General features: G+C 36.6%; 1 protein-coding gene across 2 annotated transcripts in view; it reads left to right on the top strand.

Moving 5' to 3' along the window:
* Window positions 1–22,157, top strand: part of Ralgps2 (Ral GEF with PH domain and SH3 binding motif 2) — a 136,689-nt gene that overhangs the window by 98,458 nt on the left and 16,074 nt on the right. For both annotated transcript variants that reach the window (XM_042674682.1, XM_042674681.1), the window contains exons 9-14: window positions 5,307–5,444; window positions 7,092–7,182; window positions 13,892–13,959; window positions 16,103–16,238; window positions 16,978–17,129; window positions 19,754–19,808. In XM_042674682.1, coding sequence (XP_042530616.1) covers window positions 5,307–5,444; window positions 7,092–7,182; window positions 13,892–13,959; window positions 16,103–16,238; window positions 16,978–17,129; window positions 19,754–19,808 — 640 coding nt within the window. The remainder of the gene's footprint in view (window positions 1–5,306; window positions 5,445–7,091; window positions 7,183–13,891; window positions 13,960–16,102; window positions 16,239–16,977; window positions 17,130–19,753; window positions 19,809–22,157) is intronic.

Here is a 22,157-nt window from a genome sequence, read left to right as displayed (position 1 = left end):
ATGCCAGGCAAGCACTCTACCACTGAGCCACCTTCCCAGCCCCTTTATTTAAAGTTTTGAGCTTAATTTCTACCTTTATCATAGAATTGTTTTCTTAAATTCCTATATCATACATTTTAAAAGTAGGCCTGTAAAAGTAAATACACAAAATAAGAATGAAGCCGCTTATATGAATAAGTGAAATAGACCAAAAGGTAACAGGAAGATGAAGGTTATAATGACTGGCATTGTAATGGTTTATTTTTTAAGGAATCACCTGTTCTGGGGGTTCCTCATTATGAACGTGAAGGATTAGAAGACAGTTTTATAAGTTACTCCCATTTCTCAAAAAAAAAAAAAAATGGTCATTTGGACTTTTCCTATGCTCTTTTCCTGATTTTAAAAGTATTGGAACAGATGGGCAGCCAGCCTCTAACCTCTGATAGAATATATTGTTCATCATTCAGTGATTGTTTTTATTCACCAGTTTAATTTGGGTAAAAGATGAGGTAGTAAATACCTTTTTAATTTGGGCACTTTGGGGGCTTTCTAACTTAAGCAGTGAGTACTGTGAATAACCAACATAGGAAATTGGAATGGCAGATATTTCAGAATAAATGATGATTGGTTTAGCTTGTTAATTTGAAAATGAAATCTGGCAACTCAGTTTTACACAGAGATTTAAAAGATCAGAGATGACAAGTTAGGTAGTAGCTGAAGCTACAGAACCAAGATTTTGTAGAGAGATTACAAGTTAACTGTGCAGATATAATGACAGACCATGGAAAATCAGGACAGAGAAGAATCAAAGGACTAAAAGGTTATGGAAGTTCAATCTGTAAAAACCAAGAAGGGAATGATTAAAATACTATTGAGAGACTTAGAGGAGAACAAGAATGTTTAAAGATTTATAATGAGAAGGTCATCAATGCCTATGCGAGAGTAAGATTAACTATCATAATAAAGAGATCAGAGTGTTTTGTGAATGAAAGAGTGACTAGATAAAACATAACAAGTCAGTCAGTGTGCACAGTATGTTCAAAAGAAATTAGATTCCCATTTCCTGCATGGGAACAGAAATATTCACTATCTTTCTCCACTATTTCCTGTTGTACTGCAATAAATCCTTGTATCTTAAACAAAATAGAACTAATAACAAGAAAACAAGAATGGGCAAAAAGTGGAATGTCACTAATCATGGAATGAAAATTGATATGAAGATATATCATTTTAAACAACATTTATTTCCTAAAAGTAAGATTAATGATAAGAAGATAGCACAAAAATATTTTTCTGTTGAAATTTATATACTGGCAAAAGGAGTGTTGAGTTGGCACTATTGAACATAAATTATTAGAACCTTACCAGTTTGGTCTCAGGAATGAATTTGGGTGTGGAAAGGTGGGTATCCTCTAGAAATTCTGTCTGTGGCTGTGGGTTTGGGTTTGGGCCTGGGTTTGGGTTTAGGTGGGTGGGTGGTAGGAAACATACACAAGAAATGTCTGTAGAACATGGAGGGATAAAGGAAGCAACTTCAAAATCTATCACGTAAAATGAGTAAATTGTGGTATAGTCACAGATTGATTTATTTTAAGGAATTACAAATGCCTTTAACCACAGAAACAAGTAACAAAACATGACTAACATTCAAAAAGCATCATCCTTTAAAAAAAAATCTAGTGAATGCTCATGTTACCTAGAATACAGCAGGCATTTTTCTAAAATTCTACCTACCTAAAATGTAATTATCTTTGTTGTCGTTTTGCTGATACTAAGGTTTGAATTCTTTTGCTTAACTTCCTTGTTGGCAAACTACCACTTGAGCCATGCTTCCAGGATGGCTTTTTGCTAGTTAATTGGAGATGCAGTCTTTTACACTTTTATGCCAATTCTGGCTTCAAACTGTGGTCCTAGGTACCCAGTTTGAGTCCCAGTCTTGGACCAGTCCCCCACACACACCCAAAAAAGAAAAAAGAAAGAAAGAAAAAACCAGCAGTAAGCAAAAGTAAATAATGCATTGTGGAAGGATACAGATATGCCTTGGAAAAAATAAGAATATTCTTAAAATTTAGAACAGTAATGGAGGTAGGGAGGGATATAACAGTACTGGTGATGTTACAAGTTGGGGTGGGGGGTTAAGTTTTTTTTTTTGTTTTGTTTTGTTTTGTTTTTAATTGGAAGTGTTGGTGATTAAAATCAGGTCCTCCCATTTGCAATGCCTCTAGACTTTTTTTTTTTTCATTTTGTTATCAATACTGCTTTTACCCAGCCAGCTTTGGAATGTAGTACTTCTGTGTCTTCCTATCAGTTAGCTGGAGTTATAGGTGTCTACCAATACAGCCTGCTTGTTTTTAAGAGAGTCTTTATAACTTGTACTGGGTTGGCCTCAATCCTTGATGATGTGCTATCTCCAACTCCTGTGTAGCTGTGATTTACAGGCATAGACCAAAACATCTAGTTGTAATTCATTTTTAAAAGTCAAATTTTATTTAAACACATTACCAATTGTGAGTTAATATATTCAAAATACTTAGTTGTCACATATGGCAGTGACTGTCATATTGGACAGCACTGTTATAGAGAGTGAGTATTAACAGCTTGGATTTAATGATAAGGTAGAAGAATGGCATGTATTGACACACTGAATGAAAGCTTAAATCCCATTCTGCATCAGATTCTTCCATAGTCTCATCAACAGGGAATGATATTTTCATGCACAGAATCTTTGTGAAACTTCGATGCCACTTTTCTTTTTTCTTTTTCTTTTTCTTTTTTTTTTTTGTCCAAGACCAGGGTTTGAGCTCAGTATCTGTTTTTGCTCATTGGCTGGCACTTTACCATCTGAATCACACTTCCAACCCATGAAATCACTTTTAACACATCTTTTGTTGATGTACATGTGCAATGTACCTCAAGGAACCTCTTAGGTCTACTTAGAAACCTCTTAGGTCTACTTAGGGATGCGTCAATCCTTAAATTGTCCAGTCTTTCACAAAAATTGACAGATATTGCATTAGCTAAAGGATAATGTATGCTTTTCAATAAAATCAATACATGTCAATTTTTATTTAAATCATGAAATTTACAAGGGAGATAAAACCATTTCTAGAGATCATTTATAATAATAATACACATATAAGTAGTTAAGTTTTAGTGAACTTACAGTAGACCAGATACAAAATTGGTCAACATCTATGTGCCAATAGGCAGTAGACATGTATAATTCATTGGCAGGGTTTCGGTCAGTGAGTAATAATAGTTAATAATTTGTATCATTACTGTCTTCACCAAGTTGCAAAATAAGGAAACACTGAAGACGCCCATTTTAAAGTCTTTCACAATTTTTCCTGACCCATATGGAGTTTATGTATGTCAGATATTATATTAAAAGTACAGTGTAATAAGCATACCACTCCATGTTTCTCTTTCAAGGTGTTTGTTGAAGGGAGATCACAAGGGTCTTTAGAAGGGGATCAGAATTGAAAGAAGAATTGCTTTGACTCTAAAATAGGATGATTTGATGGGAGTATTGACTATGGGGCTGAATGGTAGAAAAGACTACATGATACGTTTGGAAAAAAGCAATAGCAATTACACCGCAAATCACAATATGTACTTGAAGAGAGAGAAAGGTTCATTTCTAAGATTAGAAGTGGGAAAGACTTTGGCTCTTGGTTCATTTGAAGATAGGGAGAAATAGATATTTAGGATCTATGGCTTAAGAATGCTGTACTTAGTAAAAAGAAATACTACTATAGGATGAGTTAAAGGATTGCCATGGTAACCTTTTATATTGTATTAAGTGCCACTTGTTTTAAAGATATAATACACAAGATTTTCTTCAAGTACAAAGCAGAGCAACTGCCATAAATGAGCTTCTAGATTGAACATGTGAAATGTTATAAGAAAATTTAAGGGCTGGGAAGGTGGCTCAGTAGTAGAGCGCTTGCCTTGCATGCTCAAGGCCCTGGGTTCGATTCCTCAGCACCACATAAGCAAAAAGAAAAAAGCCGGAAGTGGCGCTGTGGCTCAAGTGGTAGAGCACTAGCCTTGAGCTGAAGAGCTGAGGGACAGCGCCCAGGCCCAGAGTTCAGGCCCCACGACCGGACCCCCAAAAAAAAAAAAAAAAGAAAAAGAAAATTTAAATAGACAGTATAAGATCATAAAAGTGAATGTTACAGATAATATGTATGCTTATAATGTAATTTTATTTTAAACCTAGGCTACAAGTGTATCTAGGAATACAGGATGATCTACTGCATCCTGACAGGTTACATGGCATTAGACACATGCTTAAAATATCTGTAGATTTTAGGTTCCTCATCTATAAAATGTTTCTTTGTCTGTCTGTCTCTCAGTATGAACTTGGTTTTGAGCTTGCTAGACAAGACTCTACTGCTTGAGCCATGCCTCCCTTTATACTAGACAATTTCTAAATTCCTGTCTTAGAATTTATAAGAAAAGTAGAAAATAGTAGACACTAAACTGTCTATGTAAGGTCCTGGATTTGAATGGATGTAGATGTGTCTAGAAAACACTCGAGGGAGAAAATGGCAAACATAAAACATGGGTTTATGGATGTGTACTTTCAGTTTCACTTACAGAGAGCTCATGGGAGTAGAATAATAAGGGAAAAGTACAGAAGTATATAAGTTTTTCTCTAACTATAGTGCTTTCATACATTTTACAAGTGCATATAGTGAAACCTTAGATAATATTTTTAAATGAGTGACCTCATGTTCAAGACTAGCACAGCCAAATTATTTTGGGTCATCTGTATAGGTACCAAGAACATACAAAGGTTGGAAAGGTTAACTTCAACTTGTAGTCATATTAATGATTTCAGAAATCCAATTGTGTATCTTTAAGTTGTATGCTATTGCTACCAGATGAAGACAATTTTCAAAGTAGTTAAGACTTAAATGTCATAATAATCCTCCATCCAAGGGTATATAACTAAATTACTTCCCCTTGCTAGGCTGCTTAACTTATTCCATTTAGGTGATGGTTGAATAGATGTAAACAGATTGAGAGATTAAAATGACTGTCTCTACCAAAATAACAAAGGTAGAACTAGTTCAGTGATTCAGTTTCTTTCCATTAAGTCCCATATGTGCTAAGGTTATTCTAATTGCAGCTAAAAATATAAGAATTTATTAGGCACGTTGTTTATAAATATGAACCTAACTCTGGAAATCTAAGCCCTGATTGGTCATATTAATATGTTAATAACTGTATTCTTTTATGGCATGTTTTAAAATATATGTATAAATGAGTTTTCTCTCCCTGATTCGCTTACAAGTAAGAAACATCTAATTTTGTTTCAGGTATCTATTTATCAGATTTAACGTACATTGATTCAGCATACCCATCAACTGGCAGCATTCTAGAAAATGAGCAGAGATCAAATTTAATGAATAACATCCTTCGAATAATTTCTGATTTACAGCAATCCTGTGAATATGGTAAGTTTCTGGGAGATGATGCTAAGCTATTATGCTATGAATTTCATGATAAATCTCATTGGCCACTTTTCATACTGCAGAGAATATAACTTTCTTATTTCAGCATGTACTGGTTAGTTTTCCTTCTCTTTTTTCTGGTTGTTGTTTTTTTATGTTGAGCAGTTGACTTCTAACTCCTAGGTGCAAGTGATCTTTTTGCTTCAGCTTCCTGAGTAATGCAAGCATCACTGTGCCTTGCATAAAGTGCTTTTTAGGCTGTTCTTAAGGACTGAAATGTTTTATATTTAAATTTTGATGTTGAAAAATACTGAATTCATATTATCTAAAATATTTCAAGCTAACTTTGCACATGTACATCTGTACTTGTAAGAAACTTATTTAAAGTGTGGAAGAGATGATAGACTCTTACTGAAAGTTAAAAATTCTTTTATTCTGCCTTGTTTTGTGTGTGCCAGACCTGTGACTTGAATTCAGGGCCTGGATAGTATCCTTAAGTTTTTTTGTTCAAGGCCAGTGCTCTAACCACTTGAGTCACAGCTCCACTTCTATTTTTAGGTGGTTAATTGGAAATAAGTCTCCAGAAGTTTCTTTTCTTTCTTTCTTTCTTTTTTTTTTGTTCGTGGGGCCTGAACTCTGGGTTTGGATGCTGTCGCTCAGCTTTTCAGCTCAAAGCTAGCGCTCTACCACTTGAGTCACAGTGCCACTTCCAGCTTTTTCTGCTTATGTGGTGCTGCGGAATCGAACTCGGGCCTCATGTATTCAAGGCAAGCACTCTATCATTGAGCCAACTTCCCAGCCCTACAGGAGTTTCTTTTCCGGGCCAACTTCAAATCACAATAGTCAGAAGTAAGCCTCCTGAGTAGCTAGGATTATAGCTCCTGCCTTATTCCAATGCCAGTTTCCATGTTAACTTAAATCTTTTTTGAAATTCATAATGAGTAGTGACCCACAGAGCTGGAAAACAAGTTGTTTAAAAGAAAAATTAAGCCAGGTACTGGTGGCCTATAATCCTAGCCACTCAGGAGGCTAAGATATGAAGATCATGGTTCAAAGCCAGCCAGAGCAGGAAAGTCTGAGAAACTTTTTTTTGGCTGGTCTTGGAGCCTGAACTCTGGGCCTGGGCACTGTCCCTCAGCTCTAGTGCTCTACCACTTGAGCCACAGCACCACTTCTGGCCTTTTCTGCTTATGTGGTGCTGAGGAATCGAACCTGGGGCCTCATGTATGCAAGGCAAACACTCTACCACTGAGCCAATTTTCCAGCCCGTCTGTGAAACTCTTATTTCCAATTAACCACCAGAAAATCAGAAGTGGTGCTGTGGCTTAGATCGGGTAGAGTACTAGCCTTGAACAGAAAGAGCTCAGGGAGAGTGCCCAAGCCCTAAGTTCAAGCCCCACAACTGATCAAAAAAGAAAAATTAAGTGCCTTCACTTATTATACAGATTTTATGCTTAAGTATAATCATATTGAAGTCTCTGATTTTTTTTTTTACATCATGGAAAATTGGGAAGTCGCTGATTTTTTTTACTATGAAATTTCTTAAATATGTGGAACTTCCTAATTGGAGTCCTTTAAGAAAAAGTCTGTCTTTTAAATTTCTGGTTAAGATACACTTTATTGGATAATTACTTATCACATTTTGCCTAGATATTCCAATGTTGCCTCATGTCCAAAAATACCTGAACTCGGTCCAATACATAGAAGAACTACAAAAGTTTGTGGAAGACGATAATTACAAGTAGGTTGGATCTTCAAAATTGGTTTGTACTTTGTCCTATCCTTTATTCTTCCATATCCATGTATTTAAACATCTAAGTCCTACATGTACACAAGTGCTTAATCCAGTGTTACATTAACCAAATCATATTTCCTTTTAGTCACTTGTTATAATTGAGTCAAACATACAAATATTCATCATTGCTCCCTTTATTAAAGAGTATTATATCTTTATCAAACTGTATACAGCTGTTTGATAATTCAGATTCCCCTATATATGTAGTCAATCTTTATAGAAATATATCTTTTAATGAACAAATTAATGAAACAGCTTATAAAATAGAAAAATTGCTCCTTTTAGTGGTAATTTTTAGACACATCTTGGAGATTGTTTTCATGGATTGCAACACTATTAAACTTCTTATCTCTGAGTTACTGTTTATTTTTCCAATACAGCACTATACTTACCTTCTCTTCTGTATTAAAGATTTTAAAAATCTAGACCAGGCACTGGTAGCTCACATCTGTAATCCTAACTAGTAACAGAGGTAGGGAGGATTGCAGTTCAAGGAAATACCCCACTCACATCAATAGCTGTTACCCCAGTTACAAAGAAGACAGAGAAGCTGCATGCCGGTGGCTCACACCTGTAACCCTAGCTACTCAGGAAGCTGAGATCTGAGGATCGTGGTTCAAAGCCAGCTGGGGCAGGAAAGTCTGTGAGACTCTTATCTCCAATAAACCACTAGAAAACCAGAAGTAGTGCTGTGGCTCAAGTGGTAGAAAGCTAGCCTTGAGCTGAAGAGCTGAGGGACAGTGCCCAGGCCCAGAGATCAAGACCCACAACCTGCAGAAAAAACAAAGACAGAGATGGAAATGCTTGTGATTCCAGGCCAGTCAAAACAAGTTCTGGAAGCATGGCTAAAGCAAAGAACATCTGCCTAGCAAAGCATAAAGCCCAGAGTTCAAACCCGTTAACTCCCCTAACCCCCACCCCCTGTGCAGATAGCTGGTATCTATGTCTCTCTGATTACTATGCCAGTTTTGCCCAGCACAGGGCCTGTTTTTGTAAAATTAACCCTTTTTTTTTTTCATCTTTCAGTTTTAGTGTTTTATATCATGACTACCAGTTTCCTTTCAGTAGGCAGGGGAAAAGAACTTACTTTTCATGAGGTTTTACAACTTTGATTTGTTAATAAAATTTGTTTTATCTTTGAGATTTTTTAACAGGGATATGTTCTGTTTTTCTAGTTAGTCTCAACTCTTGAGTTCAAGCCTGCAGAGTATCTGGGACTCTAGGCACTTTTCACCAGGCCCAGATTTTTCCTTAGCTTTATACTGTCAGTTGTTTTCAAACTTTCAAATTGAATTTGTTGCCTTCTGGCATAAAGAACCAAAATGAAAGCTGTTGATCAATAGTGTGTTAGGGGAGAAGGGAGGAAGAGAAAGACATAGAGAGGGTTATTCTAAGCAAAATATAGTGTGTGCATGTCTGAAACACCATAGTAAAATCCACTAGTGAAATTAATGCACATTAAAAACATAAATTTGATGTCTTCCAAAAATATTTTTCCAGATAAAAGGCATATTTAAAATTTTCTGTCAAAGTGAAAAATTAATGTTTTTCAGAATAAAATATTTCCTTAACCTTTTTGATTGATTATTAACTTCCTTACTCATAGATTTTAGCAATTTTTTTTTTTTAATTCTGTGGAACAGAATCCTATTGAAACACTAGAAAATTTCAAAAAAAAGCTAGAAATTGACTTTTCTTCAATATTAAGTATTTCAAGAGGTTCTAAATGTGTTTAAATTTTATTAATGTTTGTGACAGGTAATTCTTTTTTTTTTTTTTTTTTTTTTTTTTTCTTGCTTGAACTCAGGGCCTGGGCACTGTCCCTGAGCTTCTGTTTCTTCAAGGCTAGAACTCAATGACTTAAGCTTCAGTACCACTTCCAGCTTTTTCTGTGTATGTGGTACTGAGGAATCAAACCCAGGGCTTCATGCATGCTAGGCCAGCACTCTACCACTAAGCCACCTTCCCAGCCCAAAATTTTATTAATGTTTGTAAACAACTTTATTGCCATCTTTATCTCTATCCCATAATATTAACCTTTATAGTCCATAGCAACTTTTATTTTATAAAACTTTTTTTGTATGTGCCAGTATTGGGACTTGAACTCAGAGTCTTGGCTCTTGCTCAGCCTTTTAGATTGTGGCTAGCACTCTACCACTTTAGCCATACCTCTATTTCCCACTTTTTGCCAGTTACTTGGAGATAAGAGTCTCATGAATTTTTTTGCTTAGGCTAGCTTAAAACCAAAATTCTCAGATCTCAGCCTCCTTCCTGAGTAGCAAGGATTGTATGTGTGAGTAACTGGTACCCACTTATAAAACATTTTTACATAGTATGTCACTTGGAGGCTGGGAAGGTGGCTCAGTGGTAGAGTGCTTGCCGTGCATGCACGAGCCCCTGGGTTCAATTCCTCAGTACCACATAAGCAGAAAAGGCTGGAAGTGGCACTGGGGCTCAAGTGGTAAATCGCTAGCCTAGAGCTGAAGAGCTGAGGGACAGTGCCCATGCTGAGTTCAGGTTCCACAACCAACAACAAAAAACCATAGTATATCCCTTGGGTTGAATTGTACTAGGATTTGAAAAGGCCTTGCACTTGCTAGGCAGGTTCCCTACTGCTAGAGCCATACCTATAGCCATACTTTTTTGTTTTTAGTTATTGTTCAAATAAGAGTCTCATATTTATGACCAGGCTGACCTGGACTGCAATCCTCCTTATTTATACTTTGCACGGAACTAAACTCACAGTTACATGCCACCACTTTTAGTTGCAGAACTTGAGACAGGATCAATCCTCCTGATCTCAGCTTCCTCAGTAACTAGGATTAGTATGAACTACTGTGCCAATCCCCCAACCCTTTTTGTATATGTCTGCCTTGTGCTCTTAGGTAGCTAGTTTTCTGATGGCAGACATACTACTACTTAGTCTTGCCTCCAGCACTACTTTTTGCTGGTTAATGTGACTTTTCAGCTCAGGTTGGCTTCAAACCATGACCCTCCATGTCTCCATCTCCTGAGTAGCTAAGGTTACAGTGATGTGCCACCAGACCCCAGGTGGTGAAATATATAAGACCCTTCAGTGATGAGCTTTTTAAGGCCAGAGTTCTTTCATAAATGTGTTGCCCTCTGTTGTAAGCTTTTCAAGTTTGATGAACTGTCATATTTACCACTTCATATTTTTCCATCTTTCTAGTTACTCGTTCAGAACTCTTACCTAATATTTACATTTTGTCCAGGAAGACAGACATCTTAATACTTGACATGTTTACCTATTTAAAAATTATTCATCCTACTCAGGAATCTAACTGGGTTTCTTTTTTTTTCTAACTGGATTTCTTTAAGTTAAAAGTTTATTAAATTGAAGGGTGATGTCTTAAGAAAAATTTCACAATTATATTTGATGGTAAATTTTTACTGAATACAGTAAAAGTATTTGTTAAGAAAATTCTTACATTTTACTGACTTGTCTATTGAAGCCATTAAGTAGTTCTGATCACAAATGGGCAGTATAAGGTAATTTTATAGGAAGGCTAATATTATGCTGATTTTTGTTTGCATAAGTGGCTAGAACCAGAACAACTTTTTCACTGTATTCACTTCATAATGATAAAGTTTTTGATATAGGTCAGTTAGTATTCTAGTTACTGGGATTATAATAATAAAATGATTGTTCATCCCTTCAAGAGGCTCAGTCTAATGCAAGGAACATATACAAATCAGATGGTTTCAGAACTATCTAATATAGAACAGTAGTAGAGATGTGCCCAGGGTACTTAAGGAACCTATATAGGGGGATATGTAGTCCAACTTGTAAGTGAAAATCAAACACAAGAGATGCATGAACAACTCAGGAGTCAGTGTCACCTGAGGCAGCATCTGAATAGGTAAGTATGACTTAGCATCATGCAGAAGGTAGTTAAGCTTTCCAGGGATGCAATGGAACCAGAAACTGTGTTTGCCTGAGACAGTATGTCATGTGGTAGTGTTGGAGCATCATAAAAAACTGGAAACATTGATTCTCTTAAAATGCAATTGTGTGGACTAGGCACTGGTGCCTCATGCCTGTAATCCTAGCTACTCAGGAGGCTAAGACCTGAGGATCACAGTTCAAAGCCAGCTTGGGCAGGAAAGTCCATGAGACTCTTACTTCCAATTAACCACATGAAAAAAACAGAAGTGGTGCTGTGGTTCAAAGTTGTAGAACAGGGCTGGAAAGGTGGCTCAGTGGTAGAGTGCTTGCCTTGCATGCCTGAGGCCCTGGGTTCGATTCCTCAGCACCACATAAGCAAAAGAAAAAAGCCAGAAGTTGCGCCGTGGCTCAAATGATAGAGTGCTAGCCTTGAGCTGAATAGCTGAGGGACAGCGCCCAGGCCCAGAGTTCAGGTCCCACGACTGGACCCAAAACAAAAACAAAAAAACAAAACAAACAAAAAAAGTTGTAGAGCACTAGCTTTGAGCAAAAGAGCTCAGGAACAGTGCCCAGACCCTGAGTTCAAGCCTCATGACTGACCCCCCAAAAAAGCAATTGTGTGCTGTAAGCCCAACTAAATATTGTGGGAAGTTAAAGAATTTTAAAGACCAAAAACCAAGAAAATAGTTAAGAAGTTGGTGTCTTAGATCAGTGTTAGAGTACTTGGCTAGCGCAAGGCCCTGGGTTCAATACTCAGCAACACCACCGAAAATTAAATATGGTTCTATGTATGTGTGTGTACATGGGCACCAATCCTGGGTCTTGAACTCAGGGCCGAGATCTTCTCCCTGAACTTTTTTTTGCTCAGCTAGTACTCTTCCACTTGTGCCACGGTTCCAATTTTGTCTTTTTGGTAGTTAATTGGAGATACGAGTCTTATGGACAATCTTTCCTGGGCTGGCCTTGTACCTCAGTCCTTCGGTGCCCCACTACACCTTTCTTTCTAAAAGTTGAGTTAATTAATTAGTTGAATGGTTAGTTCTGAATAACATGTTTTTGAAATTTGCAGTGTTGCAGTTAAATCAATACTCATCCAGTAACTAAATGTATATTAAATATTATACGTGATTGCTCCTGAATTTTTTGTTTTTATTTTTTTAATAGTTACACAAAAGGGTTTCAGTTCCACAAGTCTGATGATGAGTTTAATGTATCTTGATGGTCAGTGTCATCCTTTGATCATGCTCTCCCCCATTCCAACTCATTGTCCCTGAATGTGAATGTCTGCTAGTAAGTGTATTACAGGAACTTAGATCGTCTTTTAGTTGATCACCACATCTCTTTAAATATGTTGAGTTATTTGATACCTTTGGTGTTGTTAAAGAGACTTTTGTGACCCAGTTTATGTTGAAGATTCCTCATTAGCATATATTACAAAATGGAGGTTTTCTTGTCCTCCTTCTATATATACCCCATCAACCTTACTCCCTCATTTTCCTTTGTTCTCCCTTTGCCTCTTCCTAAGACAACGTCAATAGATTTCCTTTTTGGGGGAGGGGTCCAGTCGTGGGGCCTGAACTCTGGGCCTGGGCGCTGTCCCTCAACTCTTCAGCCCAAGGCTAACACTCTACCACTTGAGCCATAGTGCCACTTCTGGCTTTTTCCTTTTTGCTTATATGTGGCTAGCGCTCTACCACTTGAGCCACAGTGCCACTTCTGGCTTTTTCCTTTTTGCTTGTGGTGCTGAAGAATCAAACCCAGGGCCTCATGCATGCAAGGCAAGCACTCTACCACTGAGCCACCTTCCCAGCCCTCAATAGCTTTCTTTATTCTAGTTTCATACATGCATATAAAGTACTTTAATGTTATTTTATTTTTATTTTTTCACCAGTCCTGGGGCTTGAACTCAGGGCCTAGGCACTATCCCTGAGGGTTTTTTGGGGGGGGGGAGGGGGGATCTTTGTTTGTGCTCAAGACTAACACATTATTACTTGAGCCACAGAGACACTTCAGTACTTCAGTTGTATATTTTCCCTCTTTATTGACCTTTTCCCCCTTCCCAGTATTACCTGTGACTTGAGTTAAACATTTTGATGTCTTCCTCCCCTCTTCAGTATTTCCTAGAATGACCATAAGATTAGCTTTCAATGAAAAAAACAGAAGGTTTAACACCTTCAGGGGAGGAGAGTGTCTCTAGGGCTTGAATTTAGAGCCTGTCCCTGTCCCTGAGAGTGAGAGACAGAGAGAGAGTGTGTGTGTGTGTTGTTGTTGATGCTCAAGGCTAGCACATTATCACTTGAGCTATAGTACCACTTCTAGTTTTTGGTGGTTATTGGAGATTCAGAGTGTCATGGACTTTCCTGCCTAATCCTCAGTGCTCAACCTCCTGAGTTAAGATTACAGGCATGAGCCACTGGTGCCAAGCAAGATATAACCATCTTTAAGATTACTCTGAACTGAGCGCTATCTACTTAGGAAGCTGAGATCAAAAGGATCCTGGTTTGAGGCCAGCCTGGAAAAAGTCTGAAAGACTATTTCCAGAATGACCAGTAAAAAATTGAACAAGACCTTGAAGTTAAAATCCAAACACCTCAAACAACAAGCTCATGAATTATTCATGAAGAAAAATAAACAGCTCAATTGTTTTATTAAAATGCTTTTAGTTTTTTGTGTGAAAATACATGATTTTAATATTATTTTATCAAATGATAATCACTTTATGTGTGTGTTTTCTTTTTTAAAATTCAGGCTGTCATTAAAGATAGAACCAGGAACAAGCACACCACGTTCTGCTGCTTCCAGGGAAGATTTAGTAGGTTAGTGCATAGTTTCTTTCTCATTGCCAATTAATAATCCAAATAATTTCAAAGCAGGCAACTTCAAAGTACATCTTATGTTCAGAATTTTACTCAGTCCTGAGTTTTTTGGTTTTTAATTAAAAAGTAACTTGCAGGTTATTAATGTTTATTAATAAATATTATTTAATCAAGGAGAGCATGCAACATGTTAATAAGAATTTATAAATATTCTATTCATTTAAGAATTATTAGTGTTCTACTCAGTGAAGGTTGATTACACTAGAAACGTATGTTGTCTATGTGGAATATTCTGTTTTTTATATTACTGAGTCTATTTTAGCAATTAATTTTAAGTTTATTTCAGTATTGGGACAAGGACTAAAAATATAAAAATCAAATCATAGTCCATGCTGTTGCTTTCTAATGGTGATGTTACTTATTTGGGAGGAGATACTTATACTACAATTAAAAAAAATATTGAGAAGTACCTATTTAAAATTGCTAATACAGACTGTCAAAATAACCTTCCTATTGTATATTCTAAAAAACATTTGAAGGCTTAGCTGATATATGAGGAATGAAGGAAACATTTTGACAGTTTGGATGAGGAAAAGCCTTCCAAGTAGAGGAAAATACTTTAAGGTCATTTCTTATTTGGCGCTTTCCTTTTCCTTTAATGGAGTTTGAACACAAAGCATCACACTTGCTAGACTGACACTTTTATCACTTAAGCCATGTCTCCAGCCTTGAATTTTGATGGTTATTTTGGAGATGGAGTCTAGCAAACAGCAGCCAATTGGCCTGGACTGCCCTCAAACTTTGATCCTCCAAGTTACAGCTTCCTAAGTAGCTAGAATTGCAGGCATGTGCCACTGGCTCCCAGTCAAATTTAAATCCCTTAAATGTGCTTTTTATTTTGATTTTGTGATACACAGCAAGCTGTCCTCAAGCTCAAAGTCCTACTCTATGCCCAGCTTTTTTTTTTTTTTTTCATCCTTAGAGTGATATATTGCAAAGCTATGTACTTTAGAGTTTTTTATTTCCATAAGCTTGAACAATATCAGTACAGATAATAATTTTTAATATATCCTACATATTTTTTACATAAATAGAAGCTGAAACCCTGAGTAAAGAAGCATGTATAAGTCCAGTGCCAGGGGCTGGGGGTTTAGCTCAGCGGAAGAGCGCCTGCAAGTGGCTCATGCCTGTAATCCAACTACTCAGGAGGCTGAGGTCTAAGAAGTGCCATTCAAAGCCAGCTCAGGCAGGAAAGTCTGAGACTGTTATCTCCAATAAACTACTCAAAATAAGCCACAAGTGGAGATGTAAATCAAGTGGTAGAGCATTAATGAGCCTTGAGCAAAGGAAGCTCAGGAATGCACCCAGGCCCTGAGTGACAGCCTCAGGACCAACACAAGGAAAGAAAGAGAGAGAGAAAGAGAGAGGGGGAGGAAGAGAGAGGAAGGAAGGAAGGAAGGGAAAGGAAGGAAGGGAAAGAAAAGAAAGAAAGAGAGAAAGAAAGAAAGGAAAGAAACTGTGTAAAATCAAAAGCACTGAGAGCCAGGCCCCAGTGGCTCATGCCTGTAATCCTAGCTACCCAGGAGGCTGAAATCTGAGGCTCACAGTTCAAAGCAGCCCGGGCAGGAAAGTCCATGAGACTCATCTCCAATAAACCGCTAGAAAATGGGAAGTGGCCCTGTAGCTCAAGTGGTAGAGTGCTTGCCTTGAGCTGAAGAGCTGAGGGACAGCGCCCAGGCCCAGAGTTCAAGCACCATGACCTACCCAAAAAAAAAAAAAAAAGCACTGAACCTAGGACTCAAAATTCTTGGATAATTAGCCCAGATTTTGTCTGTGAGGTAAGATCTTGAGATGTCTTCTAATTCTTCTGTCTTCCTATATAAATAGAAAAGATATTTATACATGTAAGTTAGATAGAAATTAATGTATTCTTGTATGGCTTGAGATTCTTTGTTGTACAACTTTGAAAATAACTCATGAAGTTAAATCAGTTAAGCAAAAGCAAACATTATTATTACCTTAAAATTTAAACCACACTTAATATTTTATGTCACGGTATTAAAAATAAAACAAACCTTTAAGACAATGTAAAAATTTCCTTCCCCCCTCCGTCCCTCCCTCTCTGTTTTAATTTAATGTTCAGGTCCTGAAGTAGGAGCATCACCACAGAGTGGTAGGAAGAGTGTGGCTGCAGAAGGAGCCCTGCTCCCTCAGACACCCCCATCCCCTCGGAGCCTGATTCCACACGGACACAGGAAGTGCCATAGCCTGGGCTATAAGTCAGCATCTGAATTTTGTTTGTGGTTGGAATTATTTATTAATTAGTAAATAAATTCTATATGTTTATTAAATAGAAAATAGTGATTTTGCTAACAACACTAGTAAAACATCTTGTTTGCCCACAAGCATTTTAGTTCTTCATTTGCTTAAATTTGTAAATAAGCTGTTCGCAACAGTGCCTTTGTTTCCTTTACAGTCATAAACAGTTGTCTTAACTAAAATAAATAATAAAATCGAGGGGCAGGGTGGGGGGGGAAATCCAAAGAGTTATTCTCACTAAATATAAAGAAAGGAAAACTGATTAGTTGTTATTTAACTTCATTAGTTGTATAATAATGTACTCTCAAAAAGGGATCCATGCTTACCTGTGTATGGTTTTTGTGAGATTTTAACAATTCTATCCAAATGAATGTTAAAACAATGTTATTCATGGACCTGAGATTCCAGATGAAATTAAAGTATATAATAGTTATATAAGTAGATGTGATGAGGTTTCATATACAATTTTCTTTACACTGTTAGTTTGAGTCTTTCTTGGTGGCAACTACATGTTTGTTCTTATAAAAGTTGAGGGTTTAAGATAGAAGATAAATCTTTTTAATCTTCAAGTAGTTGTACAGCAGAGTTTCAGTTCAACCAGAAATGTTTATATCCTGAATTTTTCATATAAAAGTACTTTTTATATCCTAAATTAGTAATATAGTAAAAGCTATGAAAAATGTTTCTTTTTATTTCCAGTTTTATTCATAAAATGAACACAGCAGAGTTTAAGAGTGCAACATTCCCAAATGCAGGCCCAAGACATCTGTTAGATGATAGTGTCATGGAACCCCATGCTCCATCTCGAGGCCAAGCTGAAAGTTCTACTCTTTCCAGTGGAATATCAATAGGTGAGAAACATTTCTCAGAGTGCTCCTATTTACAAAAGATGAAAATTTAAACAAAACTCAGTTGAGAAAGAAGTCATAGCCAGGTTTCAGTGGCTTGTGTCTATAATCCTAACTATTCAGGAGGCTGAGATCTGAGGATCTTGGTTGGAAGTCAGCCTAGGCAGAAAAGTCCATGAGACTCCTATCTGCAGTTAACCACAAAAAAAAAAAAAGCCAGAAGTGAAGCTGTGGCTTAAGTGGTAGAGCACTAGCCTTGAGCAAAAAAGAGCTCAGAGACAGTGCCCAGGCCCTGAGTATGTGCCCCAGGACCAAGAAAAAATGGGGAGTGGGAACAGGAAGGAGGATGAACTGTTGAAGGAAACAATAAGACTGATAAGGAAGAAGAGGGGAAAGGGATCACAAATACCGAGTGTCTCAAAGAAGAGGGAAATGCTAAATTATCAGTATCAGGTACAAAAATGAGAATGAAAACACTGCATTAGCATTCCTTCACAATAACAAATACTGGAGATAAGTCAGCTTATAAAGTGAAAGGGTTTATTGTTTTAGAGGATTTAGTCCATGATCAGTTGGCCTTCTTGCAGCATATCCAAACAGAAGCATGTAACATAGCAAGATTGCTCACCACATCACCACATGGTCAGAAACTAAGAGATTAGAGTCCCATCATGACCCCCTGTAACAAAGACTAATTTCAAGCTGGAGACCAGGCTTTTAGTACATGTTTTAGTACATGTTATCTTTGGGTAACATTCCATTCAAACTAACAAATTGGCACACATCTGTAATCCCTGGACTCTGGAGAGTAAGGCAGGAGGATCTCAAATTGGAGGCCAGAATGAGCTATACAAGGGTATCTTTAAAAAAAAAAAACAAAAAAACAGAACAGAACTTGCCGGGCGCCAGTAGCTCATGCCTGTAATCCTAGTTACTCAGGAGGCTGAGATCTGAGGATCAAGGTTCAAATTAATATTCTCAGCATGTGTTAAATAGCCTGTGTGCAAATACAATCTCAATTCTAAAAGTAATAATACACAGAATTGTTTTGCAAATTGTTTTTCCCAGATTGTTGAATTATGGAATTTAGCATGCTACTTAGAACAAAAAATAATTTTTTAAATTACAGAATTGGGTTACAGCTTACCTTTATTTCTTTGCTGTACCATCCCTGTATGATACAAAAACTTATGCCATGCCAAATGCATTGGAGAAGTTTCCTATTATTATTGTTAGCAAACATTATTTGTACAATATACTTGTTCATTATGACCTTTCCATATCCTACAGTGTATCCCGATCAAACTCACTTCCTAATACTCTTACTCCATTCCCCTTTAAAACCATTTTAATAAATTTCATTTTTCTATTTTCATACATGCAAACAAACTACTTTGACAATATTCATCCTTATTTACTCTCTTCTCCCACTAATACTCAAACCTCCTCAACCCATCAGAGCCTTTTTTACTACTTCCTGTCATTTTTTTAGTATATACTAACAGTAACAAAGAGGTTTATACCATATTTCAGATGTGTATATATTATATCATGATCAGAATAATCCTCCCTACTGCTTTCTCTTTCTCCACCCCACAAAGCCCCCTACTGCTAACAGCTTCCATTGAGATTCATAAAAGAGTATTAATCAGTCACTTATAATTGACACTTTATAGTATTAGAATTTGAGTCTCTTAAGGAACCATGGTTGTAAAAGTTTGGTGGAGAATTCAACTTGACATTAGTTTTAATTTTATTGAGAGCCAAAATTATCTTTAACTTACACTAATCTTCAAATTCATCCTCCTCAGGTTTTTTCCCCCACCTAACTAAGTTTCTATTTGAAGACCATTTTAACTGATAACACAGCTATAGAACAAATTGTCGTTTTGTCTATAGAAAAATTTGAAAATATTAGAGATCCTATCCTTTCCAGTCTCATTTCTAAGACAAATTAGTTTCATTAGGCTTTTTATCCTTAGGGTAAGTACAAAATTGAAATAAGTATGCCTTGAACTTCTTGGGATTCTATCATTATTTTATTCCTGAGTTGGGACAAACTGAAAAAGAAAAATTGTGTAATATATACATTCTCTGGTAGAAATACTGTTCTTTGGTTTTGGTTTTGGTTTTTTGTTTGTTTTTTTTTTTTGTTTTTTGTGCTAGTCCTGGGGTTGAACTCAGCCTGAGTACTGTCCCTGGTCTTTTATGCTAAAGGTTAGAGCTCTACCACTTGAGCCAAAGCTCCATTTCTGGTTTCTTTGGTGTTTAATTAGAGATAAGAGTCTCAGGAATTTTCCTGCCTGGACTAGCTTCAAACTTGATCCTTAGATCTGAGCCTCCTAAGTAGCTAGGATTACAAGAGTGAGCCTCTGGTGTCCAGTAGAAATATTGTTTTTTAATGTAATAAACGTAAGCTAGCTATAATTAGGCATGAAAAAATGTTACTTTGTTACCTTAGTCTTGTCAACTGTACTCTAATGTATTGCAAATAAACTTAGCAGTAATACTAGAATAATAATATATAAATGATAGACTAAAATGAAGAAATGTATTTTTAAATTATAAAATCCAAACTGAAAAAAACAGTTCTGATGTTGAAAAACTAGAATAACTTTTGATTTTAGGTAGCAGTGATGGTTCTGAACTAAGTGAAGAGACCTCTTGGCCTGCTTTTGAAAGGTAAGAGAAATTGTTAAACTGCTTGCAATTTATTTTGTATGTCCTAAAGGATATGATAAAATGAATTTGAAGAAGCATTTATTACGTGTCTCTGACTAAAGTTTCTTGCCAACAGAAAAGTTAGTTATTGATACTTAAGTCTGGGATTGTAAGTAATGAGAATGGTTCTTGGTAGTCTGTTAATTTGGTGTCTTTACATGTGCATTTGAATTTTAAGTACATTTTATTTGTAAGTTAAATTTTCAATAATTTTAATGCTAACAGTTTCAATAATAAGATAGTTAACTTCTGTTATAAAATTATTACTTTAGGTCTTGGTAACTCAAGAAATTTTAAAACACTTAGGGGAATGATCAACTTTGCTGCTTTGTCAAAGGCAAAATGAGTTGGTAAATTTTAAAGTATATGATATTTGAATGTAAGTGAGTGGTCATTAATTGAAATTGTACCGAGTATATATTATAGTAGCTTATAAAGAAATAATATAATTTGTACTTCTTTTTTTTTTTTTGGCGGTCATGGGGGCTTGAACTCTGGGCCTGAATGCTGTCCCTCAGCTCTTCAGCACAAGACTAGTGCTTTACCACATGAGCTACAACACCACTTCTGGTTTTCTGGAGATGAGAGTTTGACGGCCTTTCTTGGCCTTTCTTGCCCGGGCTAGCTTTGAACTGTGATCCTCAGATCTCCAGCCTCCTGAGTAGCTAGGATTACGGGTGTGAACCACCAGTGCCCAGCATAATTTGTAGTCTGTTCTCCTGTTTTTTGTTTTTGTTTTGGGAAGGGGTCCAGTCGTGGGGCCTGAACTCTGAGCCTGGGCGCTGTCCCTCAACTCTTCAGCTCAAGGCTAGCGCTCTACCATTTGAGCCACAGCGGCACTTACAGCTTTTTTCTTTTTGCTTATGTGGTGCTGAGGAATCGAACCCAGGGCCTCATGCATGCAAGGCAAGCACTCTACCACTGAGCCACCTTCGCAGTTCCTGTTCTCCTGTTATTTTGAGCTATAAAACTCATCAGTGTGAAGAAACTTTAGTATATTGATCTTCAAATACAAATGCTCCTTGAGAGTGTATCAAAAAATTCCTAAAAATTATATATGTATAACTCTGACTACTTTCAGTATTACCATTCTTAGACTCCTAAGAGATTTGACCTTTTTTTTTTCATTTTTGGTGCCATTATGGGGGCTTTGAACTCAGGTCTTGAGCTCTCACTCAGCTTTTTTGCTCACATCTGGCACTCCCATATGAACCATACCGCCAGTTCCAAACATTTGACTCTTAACCAAAACATTGCTCCATTTTAGGTATAAGCTAAGCAACTAAGGGTTGTGGATATAATATAGCTCAGTGATAAGTGCACTTGGCCTAGCACATGCAAGGCTCTGGATTTGATCCTTAGTATTACAAGAGAATGGGGTGGGCCTAAGCAAGAGGTGATATTGAGTAATTGAAGCAAGCGGTATGCTACTGAGCAATGCCTTCAGCCCTTAACGTTATTATTTAGATTAAATGTTAATGTCATATGTTTAGTCATATAACTCCCATCAATCACTTTTTGAGAGAAAACCATTTCAAATTGAATTATCTTAAGTTGTTGAGTTCAAGCTTTTAATTGGAAAAAATATATTAATGTTGCTAATGAAAATACATAAAGATCTTCACCATTTTGTGATTAAGGTTTTATTCATGAGGTCTTTATTACTTCAGTGTACTTTTTAAAATCCTTTCTACTCTAATTATAAATGTTTCCATGTTCTTTTTATTAGGGGGTTCTTAAAAATTTGTTTTAAATTTTGTTTCTCTCCTAACCTTCACTTTTGTTCTCTTACTTGGGTTTTCTTGAAATGAGGAAAACACAAAAGTTACCCTAGATGTGTTCTGAATTTGTACAAATTATCTTTCCCCTTAAGAAAAAGCAGAATACCATCATCAGATCTTGATTTTAGAGTGTATAAATTTTTAGATTGACAGTATTAACAAAGTTGTTGGTTAGATTGCTTGAGTTGTAAATAACCCAGAATAATATTGCGCTCATCTGTTCTCATCCCAGCAAGTTACCTACAGAGACAGTCATTAATGATGTTGCCTTCACGCCTCAAAACAATACTTTTCTTGTATGACAAATGTTTTACTTTGCAGCCAAAAAAAAAAAAAAGTGTTCTTGTGCCAAGTTTCAACCAGTGGCTTTTGGAATATTTTGAGAACCTTTGTGTGAATGCTTATTTCTTGTGAAATAAGAAGTGAATTACAACTAAGATCTAAAATACTATCTGTGGACAGTGAACTTGAAGATAACACTAATATTTTGAGTGGCCAGGGTGGGAATGCAGAGGGAGGGATCAAATAC

Source organism: Dipodomys spectabilis, unplaced genomic scaffold (genome assembly GCF_019054845.1).
Source record: "Dipodomys spectabilis isolate Male_0828 unplaced genomic scaffold, ASM1905484v1 ptg000019l, whole genome shotgun sequence".
NCBI classification, from domain to species: domain Eukaryota; kingdom Metazoa; phylum Chordata; class Mammalia; order Rodentia; family Heteromyidae; genus Dipodomys; species Dipodomys spectabilis.
This window is presented reverse-complemented; position numbering and strand designations above follow the sequence as displayed.